Source organism: Phoca vitulina, unplaced genomic scaffold (genome assembly GCF_004348235.1).
Source record: "Phoca vitulina isolate PV1807 unplaced genomic scaffold, GSC_HSeal_1.0 scaffold45, whole genome shotgun sequence".
Classification (NCBI taxonomy): domain Eukaryota; kingdom Metazoa; phylum Chordata; class Mammalia; order Carnivora; family Phocidae; genus Phoca; species Phoca vitulina.
Genome location: NW_022589748.1, coordinates 3,953,316 through 3,980,606, shown reverse-complemented (window position 1 = coordinate 3,980,606; position 27,291 = coordinate 3,953,316). Strand labels below are relative to the sequence as shown.

Here is a 27,291-nt window from a genome sequence, read left to right as displayed (position 1 = left end):
ATAGACTCTATTAGATGTACTCCAGCCTCTGAGATCTGTGCTTACAAGCCTGGAGTCTTATCTGTCCGCTCATGTGTATGGCCGTGGTATTCACAATAGCCCAAAGGTGAAAGCACCTCTCGTGTCCATCCACGAGCCAAACGTGGTACGTACGTACAGTGGACTATTACTTGGCCTTCAAAAGAAGTCGATTCTGATCCCTGCTACATCGCGGATGAACCTTGAGGACATTACACCAGTCACAAAAGGACAAATACTTTATGATTCCACTCACATGGGGTACTTCGAGTAGGCGGATTTCTAGACACAGAGAGTAGAATGGCTGTTGCCAGGGGCCGGGGAAAGGGGGGTACTGAGTGGAGACGTTGTTGTTTAGTGGGTACTGAGTGTCTGTTTCGCAAAAGGGAAAGAGTTCTGGAAATCAGCTGCATGACAACGTGTGATATACTTAATACCACTGAACTGTACCGTTAGAAATGGTTAAGATGGGGGGGCGCCTGGGTGGCCCAGTCAGTTTAGCGTCTGCTTTCAGCTCAGGTTGTGATCTCGGGATCCTGGGATCGAGCTCTGCATTGGGTTCCCTGCTCAGCAGGGAGTCTGCTTCTCCCTCTCCCTCTGCCCATCCCTCCCCCATTTGTGCTCTCACGTACTTTCTCAAATAAATAAATAAAATCTTTTTTTAAAAAAATGGTTAAGATGGTAAGTTTTATATTATGTATGTTTTACCAAAAAAAAAAAAAAAAAAGGCCCTAGGAACTTAGAGAGCATGTGGAAACCAAAGGGCAATGTGGCAGCCGGAAGGCAGTGAGCTGCGGCAGCTCACTTGGTCCTCACCACAACCCACGTGTGTACAGTGACTGGCCCCATTTCACAGGTAGAACATTGAGGCACCACCACACAGTTCGCTTCCTTGTCCAAGATCCCAAAAACCCAGTAGGGGAAGAGTAAGGTTTTTTATAAGAGCTTTATTGAGGTATAATTCACATACCATACAGTTGGTTCTCTCCAAGTTTACACTTCAGAAGCGCTTGGCATATTCACAGAGTTGTGCAGCCATCACCCCTGTCTAATTCCAGAACATTCTCATCACCCGCAAGAAGCCATACCCACCAAGCAGTCACCCCCGGCCCCTGGCAACAGCAGTCTGCCTTCTGTCTCTGTGGATTTGCCTCTTCTGGACATTTTCATTTAAATGCAGGCAGACCATATGGTTCTTTGTGTGACTGGCCTCTTTCACTTAGCATCATGTTTTCAAGGTCCCTTCAAGTCGTGGCATGTGTCAGGAATGCCATTCCTTTTAACGACTGAATAATACTCCATTGTGTGGATGTATTACCTTTTGTTCATTCATCCACGGATGGTCATTTGGATCGCTTCCATGTTTTCGCTATCGTGAGTCACACTGCCCGGGACATCTGTGCACAAGCGTCAGGGTGGATGTATGTTTTCGTTTCTCCTGGGTGCGTGTATACGGAGGAGTAGTGATCATGTGGGATCACAAGGTAGCTCTGTGTGTAACATTTTGAGGAAGTACCGGGCTGTGTTCCACACCCGTTGCAACATCTAACATGGCGTTTTCACATACCTGAGGTGGAGGGATTTGAACCCAGCCCTGCTGACTGCACCACCACCGAGCCTTACACGGCCACATTAGCTTAGCGTGGGGAGGAGCCTGGAGGCCCTTACTGGGCATCCACAGTCTCCGGGACCTCCTGTTGCTTTGTGGGCAAACAGGATGGATTATGGGGAAACAATGGCCTACATAAGCACCTAGCCCGGGGCAGGCCTTTCCCAGAGTTTGCGGGAATTTGGTGCCACCGAATCAGGCACGCCTGTGAGTGGAGCATCCTGTGTGGCTTCTGGTGTCTCCTGGGGCCCTCAGAGACTGCTCCCACGTAGCTGCTGATCGTCAGGGGTCTTGAACGGTTGGGTGCCGGAGTGGTGGGCTTCAGGAGGGTACGTCGGGGGTGGGGTGGCCACACCCACAGGCCCTGGTGAGGCGTCCGTGGAGGAGGGTGGGCTCCCTCGCTGACCCAGCCTGGGCTGGAGCCACTTGACTGAGCCCGGAGATGAGCAGGGAAGGAGGGAGGGAGCCAGGGAGGAGGCTGCTGATGGGTCAGCTGTCCCTCTCTGCACGGGCCGGCCGCGTCCTGGGCTCTAACTAGGTACTTATTTTCAAGGTAGGGTTAATTTTCCCTCCCAGGCTGGCTCTCCCCTGAAACCAGGCCGGGCCTCCTGGACGCTCCCCTGGACTTTCCCCTCCACCCTCAGGGCCTCTGCCTCCTCCACCAGACCCGCCTTCCTTTTGATCCCCTCCCTACCCCATGGTTGACTCCCTTTCTTGAGCAGGAAAGACAGCGGGTGGAAATTTGTTCTCAAAGTTCAGTCTTTTTCCCTTCAGAGCTCAAAAGTCACCGATGCAGTGACCGATACGGTGAACTTAGAGCAGACGAAGCTTAACCTCAGAGATCTTTCTGCAGAGGCTACTGTGCACCAGGCCACGTGGGGCTTTCCACCATGTCCCCCCCCCCCAATGGCTCTATGGGACGGAGGGGGTGCCCACCCAGCTGACGGAAGACCAGGGCTCAGTGACTCGCCCCAGGTCACACAGCAGACAAGGAGCAGGTTGGGGTTCACGCCGGCCCCCCTGCTCCCAGCCCTCCTCCGCCCGGGCCCCACTGCCCTCCTTCCTGCCGTTAACCCTGGACGGAAGAGCTTATGCTGAACGCCCTTTTTCAGGGATGTGCCTGTCATGGTCAGTCCAAGCCCACCGCTTACCAGCGGTGTGACCATGGGCAAGTTGTTAGCGGCCTCCACCGGGACTCAGTGTTCTCATCTGTAAAATGGGCGGCATGGTCTCAACCTCTCTGGGTTGTGCTGAGGATTTGGAGGAACTTGGCGGATGTTTATTGAGGACCGAAGTGCCCTGGGCTGGACTGCCAATGTCGGCGAGGGGACGGCTGCACAGAAATCTGATCCCTTCCTGCAAGTGTGTCGCCCGCCCTGGGGCAGAGTGTGGCGCCCGAGGCCCTGGCCTCTGCACTCAGCCTCCTGAAGCCTCCTCCCTACTTCCTTCTTGCTGCTTGTCCCCCTGCAGTGCCCTGTTCTCCGACCAGGACAACCTCTAGTCTGCCCCGCGTGTTCCTGCCGCCCGAGTCCCCTGCCCTCAGCCCAGCCCTGGGGTCCTCGGCTAGAAGACCGGCCACTGGTAGCGCAAGGCAGTCGTGTTCTATGCAGCCTAGAAAGTTCGGTCCAAGTGAGGGTGGGGGCGGAGAGTCCAGAAGGCTCTTTGGACTCCACCTCCCTTAACCACCTTAGGGGTGAGGCTGGGGCAGGAGATGCCCCCGGCCCTCCCAACCAGGAGCTGGGACCTGTCTCCGATTCTTGTCTCCCCTTCCCACGGCTTGGCCCCAGGCAGGTGCAGCTCTGGGGAGGGGAGGGGGCCTTCCTGGTGCACTGCCTGGGAGAACTCACTTGCACCCCCCCCAGACCGGACCCCCCGCCCCCGGGGCTGAGCGATCCTCTGGGGACGGGTTGCCCACGCAGAGTGTTGCCGTTGGGAGCGAGAGGCCAGAGGGGTTGCAGGGGTCACCTGTAAATGACAGGGTGCCACATGAGCGCCCGGAGCCAGGCCTCTGAGGGCCCCCCGTGGGTGGCCCAGAAGTCGGGAGTACCCGCGCGCTTGAAGGCAGCGAAACCACGTTTCTTTTTTTATCTGTTCTTTTCTAAATACTCTTCAGAGTAGAGCTATTCAGAGTGATTCCCCCTCAGCTTCCCTCTGGCCATTTCCCTCCCCCGGCTCTTCAGTCCAAATTAGCCCCGTTTAACTGCCTGCAGTCCGTTTCCGCTGAACAACAGAAAAGGGGCTGACACCCGCGTCCTGGGGCTGTGCGTGGGGTTGGTGGACAGCCCGCGGATCGTGGGGCCTAGACATGGTGGCACTTGTCAGACCCCACTGTATCCACCTGTGCTGCGGACCTGCTTTGCACAGCAGTTGTACCACTAGAATGTCCCGGAAAAGTCAAGTCACTGGAAAAATGCCCTGTGTTAACGCCCCAAGGAGCGCTTGCCCCCAAAACCCAGGACCCCTGCCTCCTCCTGTAGAAGGAAGCTTCTTGCGTCACCTGTGGTTCTTGCTGTCTGTCCCGTGAGGACAGGTTTCTCGTCCCTTGTCCCTCGAAGGGCAGGGACAGAGGGAGGGCCCGGTGGGAGCAGTTCGGGTGAGCTCGTGGTCAGGGAGGCCTGTTCTCCAGCCCCCTGAGGGCTTGTCTGTCACCCCGAGGGGGCATCAGGCCCTTTGGACGGTGGCTGGGGAAGGCAGAGACTGCCCAGTGGAGAAGGTTCTTTCTTTCTGTGATTTCCTTACACCTGGCATGGGCCCTTGGCCCTGAGGCTTCCTAGGCTCCCTCCTCCTCCACCAGTTCACAAGTGGATTTTGATGCCAAGCCTGTGGTGAGTGCTGGTGCCATGGGGACTCGGGCCCCATCCCTGGACGGGTGGACAGCCAGGTGGGGGAGACAGCTCTGTGAGCCCTTAATCTCACCATCGTCTGGAGAGAGGGAAGTTCTCAAGGCACAGGGGAGGAGATCCTGTTGAGGCTGGGCGGTCGGGGAGGGCTTCAGGAGAGATGGCTCTGAGCCAAGCTTGAAGCATTGAGTTGGGTAGGGACTTCCAAGGAGGAACAGCATCTGTGGAAAACACAGAGGCCTGGGAGGAACAGCATGTGCGGAAAGCACAGAGGCCTGGGCCATGTGGTCCCTAGTGTGCCGGGACAGGAAGGGGGCTGGAGAGAGTGGCCCAGGGTGAGGGTATGAGGGAGGAGCTGAAGGGCTCTGTCCAGGCTCCTTGGTTGGGATCCAGTCATTGGCCTAATCCCAGGGCCAAAGAAGGCTCCTGGGGGAAGGGAGGGCAGACGAGGAAGAGGACAGCTTGGGGAGGGGCCCAGTGGAAAAGGAGATGAGAGAGAATATAGTATGGAAAATGTAGGCTAGCAAAATCCCACTTCTGGCTGTCTACCCAAGAGAATTGGAAGCAGGATCTCGAAGAACTCTGTACACCCATGTTCATAGCAGCACTGTTCACGGTAGCTAAAACATGGGCCGTACCCACGTGCCCGTGGCTCGATGAATGGATAAGCGAAATGTGGTCTGTGCATACAACGGAATATATACAGCCTTAAAAAGGAAGGGCATTCTGACACCTGCTCTGGCCGATGAAACTTGAGGACATTATGCTCAGCAGAATAAGCCAGTCACACAAGGACAAATACCATATGATTCTGGCCCCACGAGGTGCTTGGAAGTCATCGGATTCATGGAGACAGAAAGCAGGGCGATGGGTGCCAGGGGTTGGGGGAGGGGGACCGGGGAGTTCTTGTTTAATGGGTACAAAGTTTGAGCTTCGCAAAATGGAAAGAGTCATGAGGGTGGACAGAAGTGACTTGGCCACATAATAATGTGAGTGTATTTATTCCCATAGAGCTTAAAAATCGTTAATATGGCAAATTTTGTGTTGTGTGCATTGTTAACACAATAACACGTGCAAAATTTTAATACAAAAGCTCATACGGAACAACAGCAGCAACCCATCCAGGCTAGGGAGAAAGAGAAGAAAGTCGAGAGGCAGGGGTGTGGCTGGGGTGGAGGAGAAGATTGTCCTGGGGTCTGGACGGATGTGAGTTTGAATCCTCGCTGTGTCCGCTGTATCTGTCTGCTCCCGCTGCAGTAACAAATACCCCAGGCCAGGCCGCCTACAGAACAGACCGTTATTTCTCACGGATCTGGGGTCTGGGAGTCCAAGATCAGGGCGCCCGCCGATGCAGGTCCGTAACCCTCGGGTGCTCCCCAGAAAGTCTGAGGCTCTGGAAGGTGCTCATTTCCCCCCTGACAGACTGTGGTTTGGGGCCTCTTCTGCTGGGCCTGGTGCTCTAGTCTCTACGCAGGGGGCTGAGCATCAGCTAAGGCCCCAGGGAGGCTTGTGTGGGCTGTTTGTCTTCTCACGCAGTCTGCAGATCTTAGATTTATGGTTTCCCCACCCCTGCAGGGCCCAAGCTTCCCAGGGAGTGACCCAGCAGCTTCTCCTGGGACCCCTGAAGGGACAGAAAGCAAAAAGCACCAGGGTCAGCTTTAGGATGACCTGTTAGATGAGTCAGAGTCCCCCTGATCAGAGGGTTACGGAGCAGGGAGAGGTGCTGCACCCCAGCCTGGGAGAGGTTGTGGATGGGATGGCCCCGAACTCCAGGCAGGAAGTGACTATCAGCGTCACCCGCCAGGCAGACGGCTGGCTCCTGACACCATGCCCCTAACCACTGCACCCTCCTTCCCGCACCTTCTCAGCACACCCCACTCTTACTCCCTGCCTTTGCAGTTCACCCCAGTCCCACCTCCTCCTACAGGAAGGCCTCCTGACCTCACTGTTTTGTTTTCTTCTCTCACTTCCAATTTTGGGGGGGATAATAAATTCACAATTTATTAGGAATTCCAAAGATACACCAAGGTGCCCAGCGAAAGCTCCCTCCCACCCCTGTTCCTGCCCCCACAGACAGTGAGATTCGTGGGGATTCTTGGGGAGATAAATATATATAAACTTGCATATCTACTATTTCCCCTCTTTTTTTTTTTTAAGCATAAATTGGTATTAAACCACGCTCACTGCTTCTCCACCACACTGGCTTTTTCAGCTGACTCGCGTCTTAGCAGAGATTCCTCCCAGAGATTCCTGTCCTTCATTTGAACTGTTGCGCCATGAGCCGTGGAACAGGTGACTGTCATTTCTCTGACCTGTCACCTGCTGGTGGACATTTGTTCCTGGCCCTCTTTTGTTGTTGTTGTTGTTGAGAGTTCATGCTGTAACATACCACTCGGGGCAGAGACCTCCCTTTGCATGCTTGGGGCTCTGTTGGCAGGCAGACATCTGGAAGCCAAACCCCGGGTCAGAGCCCCTGTGTGTTGGCGAGGTCCTCACGCGGTCCCTCCAGAGAGATGTTCTTTTTTTTTTTTTTTTTTTTAAGATTTTATTTATTTATTTTACAGAGAGACAGTGAGAGAGGGAACACAAGCAGGGGGAGTGGGAGAGGGAGAAGCAGGTTTCCTGCGGAGCAGGGAGCCCCATGTGGGGCTCTATCCCAGGACCCTGGGATCATGACCTGAGCTGAAGGCAGACGCCTAACGACTGAGCCACCCAGGCGCCCCCAGAGAGGGGTTCTAAGTTTACATTGCCAGCACGGTGCCCCGGGCCTGCTTCTCATGGCTTTACTGCGTCATCACACGGCCTGGCAGATGGAAGGCCCCCTTTACGTCACCTTCCGTTCTTGGGGCACCTGAGTGCGTTTGCACATGTGCGCGGGCCGCCAGGTGCTTGGCCTCCCTCTTGTCGGGGATTCTTTGTCACTGTCCATCTTCCCTCTCCGGCTAGCTTGCAGGACCCTGGTGGGCCGCAGTCTTAAGAGTCTCCCCCCGGCCCCCCGCCACCACCAGAGTATCCGGCTTGAAGTCACCCAGCATAGTGAAAGCCCTGACTTTATTGGCTGCCAGGGGTGGGTATTTGCTCATCTATGTGGCCCAGCCCTCCCTCCATCCCCCGACGTGCTGATGAGGGTACCAAGCCCTGCGGCCCGGGACCACCCCCTCCCAGATCCTGAGCTCTCTCCTCTCCACGACTGTTGGAAACCGTCCCAGGTACCAGGACCCCAGCTGTCCCACCCTCTTGCCGCACTTAGCCTCTCAAGGCTGCAGGCTCTGAGCAGCACCCTCCCCGGGGCCTGCATGGAGTTTACAGTTGTCCCCAGGGGTAACAGTGCCAGCCCCCGTAGAGACACCCTCCCACCCCAGGGCAGTGAGTAGGCAGCTTCTGGCCCCTTTCACCCTCGGGGGCTCACTCCTGCCAAAGATGATTAGCCCTGGAGTCACCCCCATCCTGTGCGGGCAGAGAGGACATTGGTGCCCGTGAGGGCCCAGCCTCTGGGGCCCAGAGGGTCTACTGACCCCCCCACACACCACTGACTGGTCACACGTGGCACATTCTGTCCACTTACCAGCTCACAGCCTTTGGCAGGACATTGACCTCTCTGAGCCTCAGCTTCTTCATCTGCAAGATGGGATGATACTGTTGGCCCGGCCGACGCGCCCTTTTTCCCATCACTACTGTCTCTCTCCCTCCCTCCGCCTATCTCGGAGACTTTGGCAAACTGAACGTGGCCCCAGGGATGTTGGCCATAGCCAAGCGAGAATTTTAATAAAAGTGAAGTATTTGGCCCAAAGCCCGTGGAAAGCCCTCGGGGCCTGGACCTCGTCACTGTGGGGCCGGGCCGGTTGGCCTTTGGCCTTCACCAGGCTGCTCAGGGCAGCTCGGAGAGGTGATGACAGGCGTAAACCAAGCACAACCAAACGCAGCGTCCTCGGGGAGCCGTTGGTGGGGAGGTTGGGTTGTGAGGGGGTGAACTGGCCGCGGGGGCGTCGGTGTTGAATTTAGACCCCAGTCTTGACTCCGTTGGCCAAAGTGCGGGGCAATGAGACAGCTCGAGTGGGAGTTTTGTAGGCGTGTTTCGGCTGAAGCTTGAGCCCCCGGCCAGGTGCCTGAACATTCTAGAAAGCTCAGGGGCTGGTGGCCCCGGTCCAGGTAGTAAGCAAAGCCCTGTTCTGACTGGGCCCACGTGGCCGGGGCAGCCGGGGAGATGAGCCCGATGGGCTGTCTGCAGTGGAGCAGGGAGGGACAGGGCTGCGGGCTGGGGACAGAGTGCTCACGCCCACCCCTCTCCTGTCCCCTCCCTAAGTCCTTGCCCCCGTCGTTTGGGTAAGGGCTGCCTTCCTGGTGGAGAAGGATGGATAGCACAATGAATCCCTCGTTCTTGGCTGCTCCGGGCTGGACCATCTTCGGTTCAAATTTTATTTCATGGATTTGGGACTGAATCCCAGAAGGACAGGACTGGCCGTGGTGCATGGTGGTCACACCAATCCCCCCAGGGAGCCATTCCACACCATTTTTCAGGGGCTCTTCCTCATTTCAGCCCTTTACCCTTTATCGCGGGGCCTCTGTCCACTTCCTTCACCCAAGTCTCTTCTCACTAGCCTCTGAGGCCTTTGTGGGTGCCATGCTTGTGTTCCCCCCCAAAACTCATATGCCGAAGCCCTAATCCCAAATGGGGACTGTTCTTTGGAGGGAATTAAGGTCAAATGAGGTCAGGAGAGTGGGGCCCCGACCCGGTAGGATTAGTGTCCTTGTAAGAAGTGACACCAGGGAGCTTGCACACAACAAGAAGGTGGCCACAACAAACCAGGAAAAGCGCTCTCTCCAGAAACCCCACAGCACCTCCATCTGCCTCCCCCCTCCAGAACTGTGAGCGGTGAAGCTCTGCGTTTCCAGCCGCCTGGTGGCAGGTGCTTTGTTCGGGAACTCTGTGTCCTCTGAGTCCCCCATACACCACCCGACCCTCCCAGGTCTCCGCAGGGAGGACCAGTGGAAGGAGTCCAGACTCAAGGCTTGTTCAGACCCTCTTCCTTCACTGACAGGACTGGGTCCTGAGCCTCAGTGTGCCCACTTTGGTAATGGGAGGGTGAAGAGAGAGGAGGTCAGGGCTCAGAGGCACAGCGACCAGTTTTCCTGCCCTTCCTATCTGGCTCGAGGCTGAGCTCGTTAAAAGCACTCAGTGTCGGTTCTGTCCCATGAGCTGAGCAAACAACAAAAGGACTTTCCTGGGGAACGTCGTGGTAACGTGAGCATCGTACTCCAGACCCTGCCTCATGCCAACCGTGGGTCTTTTGCTCCTAAGGGCCACGCTGAGGCTCCCGACATCACGGACCCAGGGATGGTCCCGGTGCCGACGGCGTGAGGGTTAACCACAGCACGGTGGTCAGGGGCCGGGCAGAGCGCGAGGGCCTGGCTCCAGGTGGAGGCTGCTTGCCTTCGAGCGGGGGATGGATTGCAAAGTTCCAGAACTGCACAGTCCAAATCGGGAGCCTCTAGCCACACGTGGCTGTTCAAATTCAAATTAATTAACATCAAATTAAATAAAAAATTCTCCAGCCGCACTAGCCACATTTCCGAAGGGCTCAGTAGCCACATGTGGCCAGTGGCTATCGAACTGGACGGTGTGGGCACAGATCATTTGCACGATCCCGGAAGCTCTCCCAGACAGCACTGGTTTCGAAGATTCGTTTGGGCAGCGAGAGAGAATGCCAGGTCCATTTTGGCAGCGGCCGGCCTGGTTCAGGCCCGAACATATTTGCCATCCCTTGAAGGCAGATGCTGGGGGTGCACTCCGTGGGCCCCTGGACAAAACAGTCGTGCGTGGCATCGGGTGCTGCGGTTTGGGCCTTGGCTGGCAGGCCTGGCAGGAATCGGTTCCATTTGGAAACCACCAGCCACTCAGAGACTTAGCTTTTCAACTTTGTGCTCACGCAGCACCACCTCCAGGAAGCCTTCCCTGAGCCCCAGACGCCCCACCCCAGCATCCACCAGTTGTCCATCTCTGCTTAGTCCCTGAATCACCCCCAACCCTTACATAAATACATCATCCCATGAGCATCCCCAGCAAACAGCACTGGGCCCATGGAACCGTGGTGGACAGGCCACGTGTTCTGACCTGGGGAGTGACAAGAGCTCAGGGAAGCACAGGACGTGCCCAGGGCGACCCAGCTTGCTGGGAGTGGCGCCAGGGAAGTCGCTCCTTCCTGACTCCCAGCCGAAGGTACCCTCCCAGGAGGGTAATGGTCCCTGAGGTGCGACTGCCCAGGCTCTGCGCTTGGGCACCGGGGAATTCCAGAGGGAGGCAGGCCCGTTGGGGCAGCGAACCGCTGAAACTCCCACTTAGTGTCCAGAACAGGCCACTCTGTTTTCTCTGGTTTACATTTTGCTAAGCCGACTCCTGACCGCACCTCGGAGGCGGCCCTGGGGAGCTCTGAGGAGCCCCCCACCCATCAGTGCTCCAGGCGCAAGACCCCACGAGCGGCCACTCACACGGGCACCCCTTGCGATCCAGGAAGTTGATTCCCCCTAAACCCCAAACCCCAGACACTTGAGAACATTTAGGGGTCTGGGAAGGGAAAACGAGGTATTTGGAGGCCAGACGTGTTTTCTTTGGCCCGCCCAGTGTGTTTTTAAAAAATTGTACCAACGTTTAAACATTGAGAGAGATCACAAAACTCTGGATTTCCATCTTCCCTGGAAACATTGGAAGATCTTGTGACCCAGGACCCACAGGGTAACAATTTCTCAGAGCTGAGTGGCAGTTGACCCCCCTTTTCAGCAGGGAGGGACCCCCACACACACCCCAAGGCAACCTCGCCCATGGCCCCTCACACTGAGACCACGTGCTGGGCCCATTTGTCATCGTGTTATTACCGGCGAGTTTCTTGGGTACAGAAAAATATGCCTCTGTTCTTCCTTCCCAAAAGTGCAAGGAAGAGAAACAGAGTGAGAGGACCCCATGTGTCTTGGTGCAGGTGAAGACCGTTGCTGGGTGTTTAATATGCAAAGCATGGCTTACTTACCCCTGGTTCTCCTCACCTGAGGATCTCAGCTGCCTGCCCCGCGGGCCTCAGAGTGTAACCTCCGTTCTAGACATGTCCAAGCTCTTCCTTGATTGAGGGCCTCCTCCCACCCTCCTTTCCCACCCTGTTTGGTTTCCTGTCCCTGGAACCCCTGCGAGTGCATCTGCATCCGGCTCCCAATCTTGGGGGGCTCGGCCACAGTAGCGGTGGCTGGCCACGGCTCCTCTCGGCGTTCCTGACTGTCCTTCAGGGCTGCCAGCTGGAGGGGCACGGGGGCTGGGGTCTGCCTTGGTGCCTGTCTGATATGGCCAAACGCACGGGCTTCTGTGTCCGGGTCCCGCATCCCGGAATCCCCCTGGGTCCCCGCTTTGGACTTCGACGGATGGCGCCTGAGCCCAGCTCCCCCCACCTGAGGGAAGACGGGACCCAAGCAGGAACAGAGAGGGGAGTGCAGAGATTGAACAGGGAGATTGCTGGGGAGATGCAAGAATAAAATCTTTAAAACACACAGACACACACACACACACACACACACACACACCCGATCTGTTGCCACCCCCGCCCTTTCATCCCTGCCTCAAACATTTCAGAACTTTTTTTTTTTTTTTGAATGGACCTTGGGTGCATAGAATCTGATTACTCATCATTCTTGGTCTGTGACATACTTATTGATCCTGCTTTTACTTTACCTTTGTTTATTGTTTGAAGAACAGTATCCCCCACTGCAACCATGACATTGATGGTGACTGCCGTCTACCCACGCTTATCTTTCCCTTGACTTCTACAAACAGCGTGGTTCCCATGTATCTATCTGAAAAAGCCAATCTGGCTGTGCGTCGCCTTCTGGGGCTTACTTTTTTCCGCCCAACATTGTATTCCAAAATGTAGAAGATACTCAGCATTTCCACGAGTGTAGACGGTTTAACCACACCACCGTAGACTGTTTCTCTTCCTTGTGTTAGGGTCTCTGCTTGTGGGGTCCCTCTGTGTGCTGTTTCCCCCCTGCGTGGATCTCTTCCTCCAGGCCTCAGCTCCTGTGTCCCCCCCCCCTCCCCGAGCCCGTCCCAGGCACCCCATCCAGAGGAGGCCCTGCTGCTCTCTGTCCCTATCCTTCCATGTCACGGCCTGCAGGGTGCTCGGACATGGCTGCAGGACCCACCCATGGAGAGGGCGGACCTCAGGTGGGTTTGGGGGGGCCAGGATGTGCAGAGGGAGTTTTGGGGGCAAGCTTGAGCTGCTTTTGTGGTATTACAGGAATTTGGGGCATAGGAAGCCAGCCAGGAGATTTTTTTTGTTGCTGTTTTTAAATAAAGAGGTTCATAGTATCTTTACCCATAATAGCAAAAAAACCGGAAACAACCAAATGTCATCCACAGGAGAAGATAAGTAAAAATATATCATAATATATCGTAAGTGTATATAAACGTACATATCTCTTCGGCAATAAAAATAGCCGCCGACTCTATAAAGCGAAATGGATTGATCTCAAAATACATTGAACAAAAGGAGCCAGACACAGAATGGTCCCCATTATATGATTTCACGGCGATGGAGCTCGCGAAGCAGGCCGATCTGTGGGGTAGGAGCAGGGCTTGCCTCTCGTGGGTCGGAGGGGCTGACAGGAGGGGACAGAAGACCCTGCAGTGCTGGGAACATTCATATGTCAGTCAGGGCGGTGCTTCCATGGGGGTATCTGTTTGTTACAACTCATCCAGCCGCACCCCTGAAATCTGTATGTTTCATAACAATAAATTATGCCACAGTTTTGGAAAAGTTTGGGGTAAAAAAAAAAAAAAGATATGAGAAATGATGATCCAAGCCCCACTTTGATCTCATGAAAAGCATGTCTCACCCAAAACGATGGGTGCCATTTGGGAGCTGCTGCTTGGCTCGGGCACAGTGACAGGGACATCGCCGAGAGGCTTTTCAGAATGTGTTCTCATCAGCCCATTACCTCCTCACCGCCTCTGCGTCTCTTCAAACCTGTGTTCTGGGGGACTCTGGAGGCCCGCCCAGGGGCGTGGGCCATGTGGCCGCCTCCAAGCCCACCACTCAGCACCGCTGCTTGACCGTGGCATGAAGAAGACCCAAGGGGGACCCAAGGAAGAAAGGCAGCCTGTGTCTTTGGCCTCCACCCAGCACACCCCCCAAGACTGTTCCTCTTTGGTGGGGACGTGGCAGCCTCATGGGGCATCACGGATCAGACCTCTGCGGCTCCGTGAATCCCCATAGCCTGGCCACCCCTGGGGAGCCAGCACCCACGAAAGACCCGGTGATCCTGAAGTGTCCCCACTCACCCCTTCCGGCGACCACGCCCCTCTCCTGCCCACTCACTGTCCCGACCTCTCTTGCCTCTATGTGATTTTGCCTATTTTGGAAGCATTTTTGGTGCCCAGACTGGGACAGTCCCAGGCCAACCAAGAAGGTTGGTTTCCCTAGTCACCTCCCTGCTGGTGACATGGTACACGGGCATTGCACATGCCCAGCGTAAACACGCAGCCCTGGCGGGTTGGGGGCGGGGGGGGGGAAGAGAGGCTTCTGAGCTGAACATTGCCCTGCAGGTAGGCTCTCGCCCAGGCTGGGCCAGCAGCAGTGACAGCTGACCAGGGCCCCCCCCTGAGCAGGAAGGCGTAGGCATCCCACAAGGGAGGCTGGGCCCCGCACCCCGTCTCCCTGGCTTTCCAATTTTGGCCATATAGCTTCACCTGTACCTTTTAGAGCCTTACAGGTGAGTTCTAGTGCGTTCAGCAGTGAAGAGCTGGGGTTTTTGCCCAGAAGCCCTGTTCCCACTGTGAGAAGAGATGTGGTTCTGCTGGACCCCTTTCCTGCCATTTTTGCAGCCAGAGCGAATGCCCATGGGTCCCAGCAGAGCAGAATTAAGACTAGCTGGGTATCGGTTAAATGGAGACCACATTGATAGAGCCTTCTATTTTTTTTTTTTTTAAGATTTTATTTATTAGAGAGAGTGGGAACACAAGCAGGGGGAGTGGCAGAGGGAGAAACAGGCTCCCCTCCGGACAAGGAGCCCTATGCGGGGCTCAATCCCAGGACCCTGGGATCATGACCTGAGCCAAAGGCAGAAGCTTAACCGACTGAGCCACCCAGACGCCCCTTGATAGAGCCTTCTAGAAATTAACTAACCCAGGATGGAATGAATCGCCTCAAAAAGGAGTGAGCGTCCTCTACCTGGGAGTATGCAAACAGGAGCTGGGTCACCATCTGTCCCGATTCCATTACTGAACGAGGTGGCACACAGTGCCCCCCCCAGCTTGATTTTGTGCCCCCCTGTGTTCTGCCTCCCTGTCCGGGGGATTTTAGGAGGGTCCCTGCTTTGTGGTTTTAGCAGAGAACCTGTTGTAAACTATCCCACAAATTGGAGAAACCCTCACAACTCCCTTCCCTCTGCTCACTGATCTGGCTCACAGATTGGAGCTCTCAGAGTGGGTGTGCTAGACAAGTTTCCCTGGAAATCTGGAAATGGCCCTTCCTGACTGCAATGCCCCCCCGCCCACCCTTGCCTCCTGCTTGAGGTCCGTTGCCAGAACAGGGCTCCGACTGGCCAGGGCTTGCCAGGATGCCCGAGGGGAGGCCCGTGTGAGGGCCTCGCTCTGCTGGGTTAGGAATCCGAGAGTAAACAGATCGAGTTTCCAGTGTCAGCTGGGCCTTCCATAACAGGCAGTGGAAAATGAGAATGTTCTCTGAGATGACTCAGCCTCCCGGCCCCCAGGTAGGGGCAGCCCCCGACCTCGGCTCTGCCCTGGTGACCAGCTGTCGGCCAAGCCCCAGGGGACAGCAGTGGGTGTCTAGGCTCGAGGACCCCTGCTCGAGGGGTGCAGTTCTGCATCACGCTGTCAGGATGAGGGCACGTGCGGCCGTCTTGGCTGTCTGACAGGTTGCTGTCCTCAGTTTCCCTGTCTGTGAAATGGTATCAGCAGTTCCTCTCCCAGGGAGGGGGGTGGGTTGTGAAGTGAGTCCAAGACAGTGTAAGCAGAGAAATGCACATTGGAAGCTTGGGGAGAAAGCTTGGACCACCGCAGCTGGAACCCTGGGAGTGACAGAATTGGGGTCCCCCTGGAGAGCCACCTTCATCGGGGAGGAGAAGAAAAGTTACTACAGGAAACAAAAGAGGGGCGTCACTGTCAGAAGTTGGAGGAGGCTGTGTGGTAGATTCCAGCGTCCAGGCGAAGGCCTTGGCCGGCCAGGTGGGGTCCAGCTGACCAAGGGCAAGGACAGGAGGGTGTGAGAGAAGAGGCCTCCGGGCTGTGGCCGGGGGAGGTCATCGCTGAGCTGAGCCACATCCTTCCGAGGGCAGAGGCTGGCCAGTGGTAATAGCCGGAGGGTTGGGGTGACCAGCTGGGGGAGGGGAGGGGAGAAGGTGGTGGCCCAGGGAGGAGATGGGGGTGAGGGAGACTTTTTTTAGGATGTTGGAAACTTGAGCCTGTTTGTAGTTAAGACCAGGAAGCCAAGAATGAGCTGGAGTCCCGAGAGGGAGGGAGGGAGGCGCTTGTGGGAATGGCGAGAGAAGCTTGCCCCGGGGCTGGTTTTCTCTGGCCAGAGACGGGAGATAAGATGGGTGAGAAAACAGAGATGTTTTGAGAGGGGACCCTCCCCCGCTGGCCTAAATCGGAGGAAACTGGGGGTGCGGGGTCAGGGTGCAGAGCCTGGGGGAGGGAGGGCTGAGCTGATCCTGCAGAGGGAACTGGGTGGAAGCCGGGCCCTGGGGGCGATTTCTGGCTGGAGGTCACGGCTGAGAAGGTCGGTGCTGCACACAGGGCATTTGAGGATGGGGTCAGCCAAGGGGGCCGCCCAGGACACCCCGCCCCAGAGCCAGCAGCGGATGGCACAGAATCAGAGTGGCCGCGGGAGATGAGAGGCACTCGGGTGACCCAGGAGCTAGGGGCACTCAGGGCGTTGCCAGGCAACAGGGCAGCACGCCCAGCTTGGCTCTGCTGTCCTGTTAGAGCCAAGCCCTCCAGGGACTGTGGTTTCCAATTAATAGTGTCAGGGACTGGGGGTGGGGAGGGGGGCGAGGACAACTACGGATGGCTTTAGGGTCCAGTATTTTGATGACTGCTTAGCATCCCGACAAAGGGCTAGAAGGGTAGGTAGGAGGTTGTGTGTGTGTGTGTGTCCTCAGCTGTCGTGTTGAGGAGCAGGGCATCTTGAATAAGCTCCCGGCTGTGTCAGGAGGAAACCAGGAGAACATCAGCCCCGAATCCAGACCGAAAGGAAGGAAAAAAACTGGTGTGTTGTAGACCCAGTGCTTTTACCCGCAAGGGGGTGCTGACCTCTCACCCTGGCCCCTGCGATCAGGGGAGGTTTGCCCCTCTCGAGTGGGGAGACAGACTCAGGGGGTGCGTAATTGTCTTTAGGCCACAGGACGTGAGCTCAAGTGTGTCACTCTGCCCCGTCCTTGCACCTGTATTCACCTACCTGACTGATTGACCTTGGTACTGCAAAACCAGAGGAAAAGAAGGATCCAGACCATCACCTGGGTTTGACCAGGGGTCACCCCCATCCCATACTAACCCCCACCCCAGGTAACCCCATGTTCTTCATCCCCTTCCTTCTTTGTGTAGTTATTTTGCAGCTACATGTGCTCTTAAAGGTGTATTTTTTTTTAAGAGCAGTTCCTTTTAACCCTGCCAGAATAGACGATGCTGTACATAATGTTTGGGGACTGACTTTTCCATCTCCTATCGTATTGTTGAGACTCATTCATATTTTGCAAGTCACCGTAGACTGTTCCTCTTGACGGCTGGGTAATAGTCTTCTGTCATTGTCCACCTCCTTGCCCAGCGAGGGGCATCTGGGTTTATAGCCAGCTTTCTGTTCCTGAGAACAGGCGGTTATAAACTCTCATGTCCACGGCTTCCGCGAGAGGGTGGATGCCTCCCGGGGGAGGAGATGGATCACAGGGAACGTGTGCGGGCCACACCTGCCTCCCAGCTGCCCCCCCACTCAGAGACCGCACAGCATAGCAGACCTGAGGCCGTAACTGCCTTAACCTAACTGAGCCTCAGTCTTCCTGCTGGCGAAATGGGAATAATTAGTGCTACACGTCTATTCCATTAGCGCCGATTACACGCCGGCCGCGTCACCTCCTGTCCCAGGCATGGGGGGGCCTGGGTAAGACTCGGCCCATCTCCCAAGAGCAGGTGTGTTGCTAAGCACAGTCAGATCTGGAAGTGAATAATCTCTGATGTTATCATCACTGGGGAGTGATAGGCCGGGGCTTTGACCTGCCTGGGGGTGCTGGGCTGGGCTCCTTGGCCCCTGTGTGAGACTCACCCGTCCCTGGAGAGGGTAGGGGCGGGGGCCACGGGAATGGGGAGATCCGGAATCAGGCAGACATCATTTAACACCAGAGAAGCCAAGAATCTTCTCCCGCCTGCAAGGCCTGAGCACTCCCTGGACGGGAATGCTGTTGGGGAAGTCCACTTCCGCCTGGGTTCCCAGGCCAGCTCCTCGACTCGCTGCTTCACATGACCACATGCGCTCAGGCAGGATCTTGAGCGCTGCCCTGTGTGTTCATACATCCTCCCTCCTCACATCCTACACTACCCTGCCAAACCTCTTTCAGAGATAAGAAAGCTGTTCCGGCCTTGTCTGGGGTAGGTGATAAAGCCGAGATCCACAGTTGGGCCCTTTCCATCTCAGACCACCCCACCCAGGGAAGAAAGAGAACTACCAGTCAGCTCATATGTGCCTTGCACTTGGCTATGTGTTCATGAAAGCAAGACACAGGACTTCCCCAGACTTTGGTCCTACCCTGGCAGGACCCTTCCCATCCCCCACCTGGCTGCCCCAGGCCACTGGGACATGCATAAGGAGGCTTGTAGCTTTGGCCCTCGGTGCAGGACTAAGCTAGCCCGTTGCCCAGAGTTCCTTACCTTCTCCAGGTCTCCATGGAGGAAAGAATGGAGGTGTCGGCGGGGGGAGAGGGGGTTGGGGACCAGACTCAGAGGTGACGACAATCTGCCTACTGACCTCATCTCCTCGAGGTGTTGAATCTTATTTCCTGGCCGCCCACGGACCCATGCCCACCACCGCCAGCCTGGTCCAAACCACCGTTGGCTCTAGATGGTGGCTCGTTGGTCTTAGGGCCCCCACCCATCCCTTACAGCGACCACCAGTCATCCTCCCTCCCCTGTGACCTGTCCCTCCCCCGCCACTCAGCCCCTCTGGCCTCTGTCACTCCTGGTGTGTGGCCACTCCTGGGACAGCAGCACGTCAGCTCCCCTTCCCCCCCACAGGTCCTGTGGGGACCTTCCGGGTACCTGCTCAATTTCCCTTTTTCTCATGGCCACACAGACCTAACTGAATTGACCATATCCGCTGTTCCAAAGTGCGCCCGTTGGTAGCATTAAGCATATTCACGTTGCCGGGCAGCCATCCCCGCCATCCCTCTCCAGAACTTCTCCATCATCTCAAACTGCAACTCTCTATCCATTCAGTGACTGCTGCCCGTCTCCCCCCCCGCCCCGTAGCCCCTGGCAGCCACACCCTGCTCTGTCGGAATTCGCACCCCCTGTCCCGCCAGCCCCTTTGCCCCTTCTCCACTTTTTTTATTTGCTCTGTGGCACACACCGCCGTCTGATGCACTGTTTTGTTTTTTCTACCTCTCCACGTAAACCCTGATTGTCTCATTCTTGGAGGTGTGTCCCCGAGCACCTGCCACAGTGCTTGACAGACAGGCGCTTAATGATTGGTTTGTTGAGTGACTGAATGATCTCGCCGCTGAATTAAGCTGCTGCCTGGGTCTGGGAGCTTCCTCCTTGGGCCCTGCCCACCCCCTTTTTGCCATCCCGCCTCTGTGTGTCACCCTAGACCTTGCGAGCACCACGACCCACACGGTCATTGTCCTGGCCGCCCGTAACCTAAGCAGATTTTTTTTTTCCCATCTTAACAGAAGAAGAAACCCCTTTTCAGGATTTTACCCTTCAAGTCACAGATGTGATGCAGGGCCTTTTTTCTACCTAAAACTTGAAACGGCAGCCTCCGGATGCCAAAGACAGTAGAAATGAAATGTAAATAACACGAGAGACCTAGCGAAGACCCAGGAGGAAGTAAAAAGGCCACGGCCGGTTGAGGAAAAAAAGCCTGGCACACGCCATCCGCCTGGCTTTCCTTTGGGGAGAAAAGCCCTGGACCAGCATGAGGCCAGCGCACCTGTCGCTCACTGTGTAGCGTGGAAGGCTCCCGCGCCATCGGCTGGGGCCGGCGGGGCAGGGGCAGGTGGTGGACCCTGGCCCCTCCCCCTCCGCCCTGCTGCAGGGGGAGATGTGGCCCACCCTCTGGGCTCCAAGCCCAACGGGCTACCCTTGGTGAGAAACACTCCCAGCTTCCCAGGCTGAAATTCAAAACGGGCCCGTGAGCGTTCAGAGACCCCAGTAGAACAAAAGACTGAGAACAGTGTGTCCACAGGTCCCTGGAACATGCTGGACACCTGTTCTCAGTGCTGTGTGCAGGGCCTATCCGGTGTGCACGAAGACTGTGGTTCCCCAGCTGGCCGGGCTGTCATCCCAAAGTGTCTACACTTGTTCTGTGATGAGCCGGGAGGGTCTGGCTGACACGGGGCATCATGACCCTGCAGGAAGTGGGCTCCAGTCCCAGACGGGGTCTGGCTCCCACAGCCACCTCCCACCTGCCCTAGATTCAGGTCCTCGGCTCGGGACTCTGCATGGGGGGCACAGCCTGCCGGGACCCTCCGCCGGCCAGCAGGGGAACAGAGAAGGCGAGACGCACGCCCACAGGGGCCCCCACCTCCCTGGCTCCCCCGATCTCCCAGGTCCACCTGCTCAGACACGCCGGATGTCTGTGAAGGTCCCTCGGCCTCTGTGTGGCGTGTCAGGGAGCTGGGGTGGGGTCAGGCCCAGGGCTGCAGGACTGACTCCAGCACAGTCACTGGGAATCTTGGGCTGAGCCTCTTCCATCGTAACCCATCATGCTGGCTCCCTGGTGGGGCCTGGGCCACTGGTTAGGTGGATGGAGACTTTTCAGGCAAAGCTTGATGCTTGGAGGGTCAAGTGTGTAAGAGCCGGCCCCGCACGGGACCTCAAAGGTGGCTCAGTCCATCCTCCCGATGGAGACCCCGTTCCTCCTGCAGCCCGCCCACGTGGGGCTCAGCCCCTCGGAGAACCGACAGCCCACTGCTCTCTGTAGCTTGCTGGCTTTAGAGCTTCTCTTTACTGGGAATACAAGCCGGCCTCCCTGTGACCGCCCCGTCGGCTGCCTCTGCCGTCCAAGAATAAATAACCAGCATGTTGTGTTGAGTGCTAACTATAGTTACACCGGCTCTTCGCTTATTGGTGTTTCTTCAGCAACAACCCTCTGAAGTAGGGTTATCATCCCCATTGTATACATGAGGAGACTGAAGCACAGAGAGGTTAAGCAACTTACCTGAGGTCACACAGCCATAAGCAGCACTGCTTCCATCCTATGGAGCACAACAGCCAAGGAGAAGTAAAGGTGGCGGCTGGACTCTTCCTCCAGGCCGAAAGGGGCACAGCCTGGAATCCCCGGAGTCCCTCTGGGCATGCTCTGTGTTGGCCATGAGGCTCTGAGCAGACGCAGGCTTCCTGGTATGGGCTGCCTACATCTCGTACCCCCTGTTCTGTTCAACAGAGCGCAGCGATGCATTGGCACCCCCTGGATGGGAGACTCGCATGATTCTTGGGGTGTGTCCTGAACCACAAGCTGCTGTTCCCCAGTCTCCCGCCTTCATTGCTCAGGGTTGTAGAGTTTTATGTCCTGTCTACCTGATGGCTCCAGCAGAACCTGCTGGGTAATGGTCACACACGGTTGCATGGGTTGTGCACTGCCCAAACTCTGAGAGCACTCTTCATAGAGACCATGAGATGAATGAGCCCTGCCCCCAGAGCTGTGATACACCACCCGCCCAGCTGTCTGGACAGCAGATCTGTCTTGGGTTCTAATCCGAGCTGGTTGGGATTTTGCCTGCCCTTAAAAGGTGTTTTCCACATAGACGCCATGGTTCTAGGATCATCTTTCTGTGCCTTCCAGGCCAGGCCCCTTGAGGTCGCCCTAGTGGGGAGCTGGCGGGGTTCCATGTGGCCCAAGCTGGAGCTGGATGGGAACCAGTCCACCCTCACTGTACAGAGGAATGGAGCAGCCCAGGGCTCACCACACCCAGGTGCCAAGTTGGGACTAGTATGCAGGTCTTCACACTTTCCGCCTGCTTTATTTTCCTTGTTGTTCCATCCCGTTCCTGAGTACCATGAGGGCATCCAGAGGGCACCCCGCTCTCCTCCTCCTCCTCCTCGCGTTTCCTAATAGCACTGAACAGAGGCTGGCTAATTGCTGGGTTTCGGTCCTCTCTCCAGCTCCTCATAGACGATGTACAGAGAGGCCACAAACGCGGGGGGGCCAAGCATCTGGAGTGTGGCTCTAGCCATGACTCACGAGAAGGTTGGGAGTGGAGACTTCAGTGTCTCCCAGAGGAGGGGTAAGTTAAAGCAGTGCCACACAAAGGGCCAGGAGGGTTTGTCTGATCGGGGCTTCGCTGGCTTGGGGGTAAGTTTGTGGCCATAGTCCGCTTTTTTGCTCGTTGGACAATGAATGTTGATTCTATTCCCAGCCTGTGTCAGGTACTAGGTGTATGTACAGAGAATCTATAGTCTTTGCCAATGAGAGCTTATGGTCTGCTGGGGAGAATGAATATTATTAGTAATAGGTTGTGGAAGACACCTAGGACCATCATGCACGGTTGCACAGATTGTGCACTGCTCAACTATAAGGGCATACTACACACAAACTGAGATGAGTGAGTTATGACATACCTGTCCACGGTGGCTTTAATGTCCTTTCGTAGACATAACATAAGGCTGTAGGCTGTCAAGGAGGGCCACACCCCTACGGTGGGAGGTGAGGGAGACGGAGCGGTCGGTGCCAATCTGAAAAGGCTTTACCCCAACGAAGATGCTTAAACTGGGTCTTGGAGAATGAGCAGCAAGTCTCCAGCCAAAGAAGAGGGAAGGGTACGCTGGGCAGTGGAAAGACCATTTGCCAACCTTTGGAGGCATGAGACTGGGAGGCAGACCAAGAGTGGGGGAACGAGGCGAGGTAGGAGGCTGGTGTGGTTTCCAAGGCAGGAGTTTACGTGGAGGGGAGTGGTAGGCAGAGGGGAAACTTGAGAGCAACTCGGGGGGGGCGCGGGGGTAAGGCAGGTGGGGCTAGCGACATGCAGCCAGGGGCCTGACTCCCCAAGTTTGGCCAGAGCAGCGGTTGCGGGCCCTTCGGTCTGACTCGCCCTCCTGGGGGCCTGCCCACACACCAAGGCGCACATTTCGAGATGGATATCCAACAGCTGGGCCTCAGGGGCCCTTGACCCCGGGAGACGGGTCACATCAACAACGTGTTTGTACCCCATTTACACAGAAGCCGAGGCTGCCTTCTGCTGGGGTTTATGCCTTCTGGGACGATTTATATGGTCTATTTCTGGAACATCTCTCACAGCCAAGAGGGCACAGGGGGTAAGTGCCATCTGTGTTTCCCATCACAGATAACTGGGTGGCCACTCCCCACACCAAGCGAGTAGCTGTTCGTGGCAATCTCGTGACTAGAGAGGGGTGGGGCTCCCGGGGCTCTTTCTGGGTGCACAGGGGTCCCCAAGAAGGAGCCAGGCCAGACCGGTGATTGCCACTTTCTGAGGTTATAATTTGCTATTGTCCCTGAGCAATTACAGATTTCATTTGTCCGGGCAATATTGCAAGTCGGGTATGGGACAGACAGGGACAGAGATGTGATCTGAAAGCTAAAGAGCTGGAGAGAGATTGAAGAGTGTGTGCTGTTGGTTGAGCAGAATGTCAGTGGGGAGGAGCATGCCACCTCGTTAATGACTCTGGCTCGAGCAATTTCTTTCAAGTCAGGTACATTGATGGGCGTCTGGGAGGCTCCGTTGGTGAAGCGTCTGCCTTCAGCTCAGCTCATGATCCCAGGGGCCTGGGATCGAGCCCCACATCTGGTTCCCTGCTCAGCAGGGAGCCTGCTTTTCCCCCTCCCCCGCCGCCTTCTCTCTCTGTTGAATAAATAAATAAAATCTTTTTAAAAATTAATTAAAAAATAAAGTCAAGTATATTGGGGGATAATTTACATATAGTAAAATTCACCCCTCTTAAGGTATAATTCTTTGAGTTGTGACAAACATATGCTCTTATAACCACCACCATAACCAAGGTACCAAGCACTCCTGTCACCCCAGAAAGTTCCCTGATGCCCTTCTAAAGTCAACCCCAACCCAACCCGTAGCAACCATGAATCCCTTCTCTGTCCTTAGAGTCCCAGAATGTCCTAGAAATGGAATCAGATAATATGTAACCTTTTGAGTCTGGCTTTAACTTTAGCAAAACGCGCTCACGATCCATCCGCCTTATTGCACGAACCAGTAATTCATCCCTTTGGATTGCTGACCAGTATTCCGTGGGGCCGGTAGGCCGCCATGTATCCAGTTCTCCAGGTGAAGGGCCGACATTTGGGGTGTTCCCAGTTTGGAGCGATCACAAAGGAAGGCCATAAACGTTGCATGCAGGTCTTTATGTGGTCCTGGGTGTTCAGTTCTCCCGTGATTACGCAAGAGTGGGTTGCCGAGCCGTGTGGTCTGCGTATGTTTAACTTTGTAAGAAACTGCCAACCTCCTCCAAATGGCTGTACCATTTTGCATTCCTGTCGATTCCAGTTGCTCTCATTCCTTGTGAAAAATTTCAAGAATAAAGCAAATAAGGGAAGGTTGTGTGGCCGGGCAGCTGAGGGGAGATGCACCATCCCCGCCCCCCACCCCATCCCCTGCAACCCTGCATCCCCTCCGAGATTCTTTTCCGTTTGAACCTTTGTAGAAGTGCTGTTTGGGCCCTTGCTGGGGTTGCTTGTTGGACATCTTGCTGTTAGGGCTTCCCATGATGGATGGGTTTTACACATTGGGCACGGAGCCCAAGCTCGAGAGCCACAGTGACATCAGATAAATGACCACAGGCTGTTTCCTGCACGCGGCTGCTTGTGCATGCCATCTCTCCCTGCAGGGGTTCTGGGGCCGTTCTAGCTGGATGAGGGACAGGGAGACAGGCAGTGAGGGCCGGTGACCGCCCCCCTCACCTGGCCACAGAAAGCCCCGCGTGTCTGCCAGGCACTAAGAACGGACTCGGGGACAAGACATGCAGGGACAGAGTGAGTGCCAGCCCCTGACGTCGGGAAATCGATGGGCTCGTTTGGGGCAGAAATGAGCAACGTACACCCCAGGCTAAGCCAGTATTACCAAAGATGATGGGGGGCAATTCAGGGATCCGTGCCCCCCCCCCCCAAATGGCACCGACGGTCACACCTCTTTCTCGTGCAAGTAAAGCCTGGGCTGCTGGTTGGGTGACTTGAATTAGGTCTTAAACGACCATGGGAACTCTCAAGTTGGTGAGGAGAGGGGCTGGGACCAGGGGAGGGGGGGCAGGAACAGAGGCCCAGAAGTCGGGACATGGGGAGGGGGCCCACAGAAAAAATACTTCACCTACATTCTCCCTGCCAGAGCCGCCCTTCAGCTGCGGCTTGCCCTGGGAAAAAGTGGGATCGAAGACCCTTAAGCTGTATGGGGGCCTAGAGGCTGGCCAGCTCAGGGGTCCACAAAGATTGGGAGGGTGCAGAGGGGACGACCAGCCTCTCTCAGACCTCCTGAGTCGGAACTGGAGGGCAGCATAGGGGGAGATACGCAGCTTACTGGAGGTCACCCAGCAGCCTGGGGTCAGAGCTCTGGGTAAACCGAGTCACCTGCCGCTGGGTTACAGGGTCCTGCCAGGTCTGAAGTGGGACTAACAGCGATATTCTCTGTCTGTCTGTCCATCCACCATCCAGGTGCAAGTTCTTCAGTCTGACTGAGACGCCGGAGGATTACACCATCATTGTTGATGAGGAGGGGTTCCTGGGTAAGTGCTTCTGTCACCCGGGCTCGGCTGGACTGTGGCCTGTGGTCAGTGTTGGCTGCCCACCACCTTATTTCTGCCCCCGCCCGCTGCCTTATTCTGCCCCCCGCCCACTGCCTTATTTCTGCCCCCGTCCATCGCCTTATTTCTGCCCCCCGCCCACTGCCTTATTTCTGCCCCCCGCCCACTGCCTTATTTCTGCCCCCCACCCACTGCCTTATTTCTGCCTCCCCACCCATTGCCTTACTTTTGCCCCCCTCTCCTTCCGGCGAGTGGGTTAGAAAGTCAGCAGAGAGTCTGTTTTCTTCTCTCCCTGCGTCCTGCCTCCCCCACGTCCTCTCAGTTTTATTTAGTAAAGTGCATTATGTTGGTCCTGGTCTCAGGCAACAGTGAACAATCGTTTGCGCTGACCACTGCACGCTAATTTATGAGGAGGTGGTGTTATGTGCACCACACCGGCGGGGAGCTGCGAGCGGAGGGGAAGTCACATGCCCAGGCTCACAAGCCACCGAGCGGGGCTCCCCCCAGAGCTGGCGTTCCCGCCGAGCCCCTCAGTTCCGTTCTTACAAGCCTACAGAGAGTGCAACAGATTCCACATTTTTATAAAAACCCTCTTCCGCCCCAAAGACAACGCCTGGTCCCTCTTTCCTGTTTCTCTTTCCAATTTTACTGGGCGTGAGTTGTCTCTTTTTAATTTGCGTGCGATCATATTCTGGAGAGAAATGTTTGCACCTGACGTTGTAACGTACCGTTTCCTCTCGCGGTCCACGTCGTGGTGGATGTGGCCTGCCTCCTTGCCCGGTGCCCTACGCTTAGAATCCAAGTGGGGTTTCATGGTTCTCCAGGGATAAATTTATGAACTCCTGAAATGTGTGACCTTTATTCTTACTCCAGGCTGATTCCTAAAATGGGGTCTGAGACCTGGCATTATGGGGTCAGAAGCTGTTTGTGTGGTTCTCAGGGCAAGTTGACGGGGGCCACCGTATTAGACCATTCTCACTGGTGAGCAAGGGGAGCCCTGGAGGAATTGACTTCACCCCTACGCTCTGTCATCCTTATGCACCCCTGCTCCATCATCAGAGGTGTCTGTCTGGTCATTCATTCATTCATTCAGCAGACACTTTCTGAGCCTAGGAGCCACAAACAGGAACTTTTGCCTTAACCACAAAGTGTGGTCCCAGGAAGAATGTATGCTTGGGCAACCCAGACCCATCTCCACGTTTGTGTGGGCCCTGCTGAGAAGCATGGTACCTCAGACACAGAAGGAACGCCCCCGAGCGTGTCTGCTCTAGGAGCAGATACCCTGGCAGCTCTGTGTCCCCAGACGAATCGAGGCAGCAAATGAGCGAGCGCGGTGAGTAGGGAGGGAGGGAGGCTGTAGCCGCAGGCCCCGGCGAGCTGGTTTTGCAGGCCCTGGAAGCCCACGTTTGTAGGAATCGTCAAGCCCCTGGGAGGCGTCGGGAATGAACGGCTGCCTGTCCCGAGCCAGCCCCCGGGCTTAAAGGAGGCAGCGCTGACGGAGCCCCTCCGACCCCATGAGCCCCAGGGTCTGCCAGCTACCCACACTGTTAGATGTAGAGTCGTGATTGCAGTAGGGGCTTTGCCGGAGACCCCAGAGGAGGGGCCCTTGAAATAGGAGGCAAGACAGCAGAGAGCGGATCCATGAGCACCCTGAATCGACGAATACTGACTTATCTCCCTGCCCCGACGGGGCTTCTAGCTGCAGAGACTATGCTAATAAGCCCTGGGAAAGACTTATTAGCCTCATTTTATAGACAAGGAAACTGAAGCACAGAAATGGATGTCACCTGCCCGAGGCCTCACGGGTGGTGTCTTCTCTGGATGCTTCCAGGGGCCAGGCCCTAGGCGGGGGAGCACAGAAG

The 27,291-nt window shown here is 56.1% G+C and overlaps 1 protein-coding gene across 1 annotated transcript in view; it reads left to right on the top strand.

Moving 5' to 3' along the window:
- Window positions 1–27,291, top strand: part of CASTOR2 (cytosolic arginine sensor for mTORC1 subunit 2) — a 50,402-nt gene that overhangs the window by 8,327 nt on the left and 14,784 nt on the right. The window contains exon 2 of the mRNA XM_032430785.1: window positions 25,341–25,411. Coding sequence (XP_032286676.1) covers window positions 25,341–25,411 — 71 coding nt within the window. The remainder of the gene's footprint in view (window positions 1–25,340; window positions 25,412–27,291) is intronic.